We start from the raw sequence: 4,927 nt of genomic DNA, 5'->3' as shown, positions 1-4,927 counted from the left end.
TAGGTACCTAAGATTTCTAAGTGTGCTATTGACAAAAAGATGATGAATGTATTTATGGAATTAAAAAAAAAAACTTTCTGTATTGTTGGCATCTTACAAAAAAAAAAGAGATAAATGACTTCATTAATGCAACGAGAGTGCTGCAGAGTATAATATCACAGGACAGTATAAATCAAAGATTCCAACAGTAACTGTTAGAGAGATGACAACATAAAAACAAATTCCATATAAATTTGCAATCCAGTCAATCACACCCAATCCTGCAAAGATGCTCTTCATTCAGACAGATGCCTCATGCAGATGGAGTCAGCCACATAAAAGAGGCTGTAGGACCAGAGCTAAATTATTTGTACTTTCAATATCAAAATAAAATCTACTAACACAGAGTTCTCTGCCCCCACATAATCGTACCAAATTGAATGAAATTTGGTTCTAGCACAGCATGCATGATTTGGGAATTATATCACTAAAGAAACAGATGACAAGTTAATTTAAGTGGCCACAAATAAGGGCTTGCATCAGGTAGTCATGCCAGATTACAGTAAGGTGCTCCTGCTTTTTTTAAATGAAAAATACATATACAATTGACCAAGTATTGTGAGACGACATTGGAAATTTAATTTGAAATTTTATCTAGCCCTTTCAAAAACAAAGGGAAGAGCAATACCTGAGGTGTGATTTTGAGTGGGTGTCCAGCCTGGAATACCTCTGGTTAAGTTTGCAGAAGTACTGAGAACCCAAAATATTCCACAAGCCCCTACAAGGCACTATGTAATTTCCAAAGATGCAATACACAGGACAAAAGAAATCCCTGGCTATCTTAAGGCTTTCCTGTTTCACTGCAAGGTTGTAGCCCCTCCAGCAAACAAACTCAGGAACCTCAATATTTTTTTCCTTTGCCTCTTGGTCTCTGAGTCTGTGTTGCCAACTCACCAAGACCTGCAAGCTTTGGGCCCAGAGAAGATGGAAGAGGTCACTTCAGACAGACAAAATTATCCCCCGGCAAGGGCAAACATTTGGCCTTCAGAATGAAGGGAATGAAGAATGTTTGCCAAGATTTTGCTGAGGAAGAGCCTCTTTGTTCTCCATCAGTGCAGAAGGAAGGTTGGCCCTCAGTGCATTCAGCCTCAATGAAATCAACAGCTACTCAGCTGATTGAGCCAGTGGCAGAATCTAGTCTGGACATTCTTGCTTGCAGACCTTGGGTGATTTCTTCGGCCTCCTTACAAAGAAGGATATTTGAAGTTTTGAACTTACTTTATTCTTATGCTGCTCACAGGTCTTCCCTGACTGGTTCTGCACAATCCAAAATAGCAAACAATACACTGGCAGTAATTATCCTTATTGTCCTCCACATCCAGCGCCTCTGTTTTCAACAGATTGTGGGAAAATCTGTGTTCTCTGCTGTCAGCATTGGGAAATTAGTATTGAGGTGCTGGGTGGAGGAAGAGTTTTGTAAGCACCTCTTCGGTATTAAGGAATTAAGCTGGTTGCCAGATTTCAGACAAGGAGGAAAAGGAAAGAAGTGGCCTGTGGGAGCCAAAAACGTCAGAACAATGTGAAAAAACATGTTACATCACATTTAGGACTTTTGCAGTCCTGTATGAGAATAGGGAGGAAGGCAGGTGGGAGGGGAGATGGGAAGGGGAAGCCATAAAATGGGATTTTATTCTGTATTTCTCTTACTGACTGACGTAGACCAAAAGAGAGATAACATTTTTATTTAGCCTCCACTACCCTATTTTTTCTCAGTTCTCACCACTGAAAGTTAGCCAAGTTATATTCTTTCTAAATAGAATCTGATGTATCAAAAAAAAAAAAAAAGGAACAAAGAACAGTTCCAGACAAAGCCCAACTCCGTGAGGGCAGTTCATTAGAAAATAGCCCTAATTCATGTCTAACAACCCAACAAACATTGGCACCTCTGCTGATGTTGCCAACCCAAATCTTCTACTCAGCTGATAAAAGGTCATTGAACAGGCTTCTTCACAATTTCACAAAACAGAAGAAGAAAAACAGAAATAGAAAAAAAAATGGAGTGGAAACTCAAATATACATTTTGCCACTAATGTCTGTCTCCCACAGGAAATAAAGCAAATGAAAACACATCAGAAATATTTTTAGAAAATCATTCTCGTTATTGATGATGTGACCCAAGTTTTGAGCAAGGCCAATTTCCTGTTGTTCCATCTCCATCACTGTCTGTCTTTTGGCCTTAGGTCAGGGTGTCTCCAGGGTCTTTTGAACTGCATTTTATTTTGAGAAAGTTTGTTTTTCCCGGCAGAATCATGAGGGGAATGCTGAGATACAATAGCAAATCCCATCTGCCATGCTCAGATTTCTCAAAGTGCCTGGGGACCTTAACCTTTCCTTTGCCTGTGTCAATGTAAAAGAGGAAGAGAGAGGCACAAGGAGAAAAATTTTGATTTCTAACCGACCCATTCCTGATTTCCTGCTAAAAGGAAGAACTTCATTTCTATTTCATGTATCCCACGCTTTGAGCAGGCAGGATCCTTTTAAATGAAATTTTCACTAGAAAGTTGTTACCTTCTTTGAATTTCCCAATATAACCATAAGCCAAATATTTCCTTAAAAAAAAAGAATCAAACTGTGACACAGCTTATAAAAAGGAAGGGGGGAAGAAAAGAAAAACATTATTTTGGCTAGGAGTGGTTTTACCCAACTGGAGAAACACTTTTCTAGAGAAGCCATTAATTTCAATGTTTGCCTTGAAATCAAGAGAGGAGCTCTTTCTAGAGCTCCTCTCTTGGACATTTGAGAAAGCACATAAAGCACAGCTGGACTGTGCTTTATTCTGTTAATTAAAGATAGGTGGGTAATTGGAAATAGGTTACTACAGTAAAAGGTGCGATCTGACTTAAAAAAAATAGAGAACACAAAATCTAGGGTTTTATCACTATTGGCCTCCGTGCAGATATTAGAAATAAGTAAGGAAGCAAAGTCCCAGCAGAACAAAACCAAGCCTTTTGTCTCTGCTGGGGGAGCAAGGCCATTCCCAGCTGCTTTGAGAACTTCATGATGTTCCTGCAGCAGAGAGGAGACAGCAGAACTGCAACCCAGGGAACACCTGAGCCACTGCTGATGGTGCCAGCCAGTTCCTCCACTCAGAGCCCCAGAGATGGCCCCTGTGGCACAAGCAAGGCCAGTTCTCCCTTGGCACTCACCCAAAAGCATTCTCAGTGGGTTTCAGTTTGGAGGCAGGGGGCTCCTGTTCTCCGTTCTGCGCCTTCTGTTCCGGAACACCCTTCTTACGATCCCAGACACTTTTCATTTCCTCTTTGGGGGCTTTACCTTTGTCATCCTGTTCAGAACACAGCGCAAATCACAGAACAAAACACAAGACACACCAAAAAAGAAAAACAAAAAAAGTTAGAATGAGGCACTCTAAATAACAGCTGAGAAAAGAAATAGAAATTTCTTGGCAAGACTGGGAACTGTCTTTACACTGTTTATGTGCTGTAGGGTAGAAGTGGTCTGCAAAGCTCTAAACTGTGATCAACTGTCACTTTGCTGTCCTGACCTGAATTCCTGGTCAAAGCATCTTAAAAATAATATTATCAGTCTTCTGTGAAAGTTGGCTTTGGCCATGGGACTATGCCACCACATTGCTTCACTCTGCAACTGCATCCCCAACTCTTCCTCCCACTGCAGCATCATTCACCTCTTGCTTCTTAAGATTGTGGGTTGCAAACTCTCTGGGACTTGCCAACACATTTTTGGTACAAGGTTTAGGGCATTGGTGCAATAAAAATAACACGTAACCTCCAACAAATGTCAAGCTTGTTTGACAAAGTTGATGCTCTTTTCAGTGTCCCAGCAGAGGGAAACTTCATTACTGCAAGAACAATGGCCAAAACACAAAATCATCTTGATATCAGAGCAAAACTTACTCTGACAAAAAGCACGGTCCCGCCTGGGGTTGGTCATGGGTAGCATTATCAGACATGAATATTTAAACCTGGGAAGGATTAAATGCTCTGGAAAACATGAGTAAAAATTCCCTTTATCCTTAAAAAGTTATGTCTTATGATTCTTAATAGTATTCAAGAAGATTTTGTGCATAAATTTAATTCTCCAGTATTTCTTCAGAGTTATGAGCTTGAAATATTTATCAATATCACAGATGGCCTGACCCCAGCATGCTGAGTCATGGCTAGATATTGGTAAAAGAAGAAAGTGAACTGATTTAAGTTATGCATCCTCAGGTAGAAATATTCTGTTAGTTAAGACTACCAGCCAAAACCAACTTTCAACAGCAGATGAACCTCCAAAGTATTTATTTGCTTTCCCCAGCTCTGTGCTGAAGGAAGGTTCTAGCTGGCAAGCAAGAAATGCCTTCTGTGTAGAATTCAGATGGAGACCTTTAGAAAATAAACACTTTGGAAGCCTGTTTCAATCCCATTTGCTAACTAGAAAGACAAAGAACTTCTTTAACTGTCCTGTCTGCAACACAGCTGCTCTTAAAGGTGTCTTAAGATGCACCTCATCAAAGAGGAAGAACATCCATCCATCTCAACTCTTGGAGAAGCAAAATCTTTACCTACAAAGGATGAGTTCAGAGCCTTCAAAGCCAAGATCCTCCTAAGGCTGGTGCAGAGTGAAGCCCCAGAGTCAGAGCCTGACTCTGCCTGAGGCCAGTTTGCTGCTCAGAGAAGCTGAGCAATGGATGCCACCGTGGTAGCCACACATTAGAAGTGAGCTTAAACCACTTCAGCAAATTTGCTGCTGGTGGGGGATGTTGGGCACAACCAACAGAGGCATTTGCTCTGCTCTGAGAGCAGCAGCAGTGCAGATTTTCCCACCCTCTCCTTCCAACAAGGCCTAGCAGCAGCTCCCTGAGGGACAAGAGGGGAGCTCAGCTTCCATGGCTGTGCATTCTTTGGCCATGATGCTCCAGGAATGGTCC

The 4,927-nt window shown here is 41.3% G+C and overlaps 1 protein-coding gene across 5 annotated transcripts in view; it reads right to left on the bottom strand.

The window, feature by feature from the left end:
* The window catches only part of CALD1 (caldesmon 1), a 171,272-nt gene that overhangs the window by 19,517 nt on the left and 146,828 nt on the right, over positions 1 to 4,927 (bottom strand). For all 5 annotated transcript variants that reach the window (XM_031060512.1, XM_031060513.1, XM_031060515.1 and 2 more), the window contains one exon: positions 3,186 to 3,322. In XM_031060512.1, coding sequence (XP_030916372.1) covers positions 3,186 to 3,322 — 137 coding nt within the window. The remainder of the gene's footprint in view (positions 1 to 3,185; positions 3,323 to 4,927) is intronic.

This window comes from Geospiza fortis, unplaced genomic scaffold (assembly GCF_000277835.1).
Source record: "Geospiza fortis unplaced genomic scaffold, GeoFor_1.0 scaffold13, whole genome shotgun sequence".
Classification (NCBI taxonomy): Eukaryota; Metazoa; Chordata; class Aves; order Passeriformes; family Thraupidae; genus Geospiza; species Geospiza fortis.
Note: the sequence above shows the minus strand (reverse complement) of the source record. Positions and strands in the feature narration are given on the sequence as shown.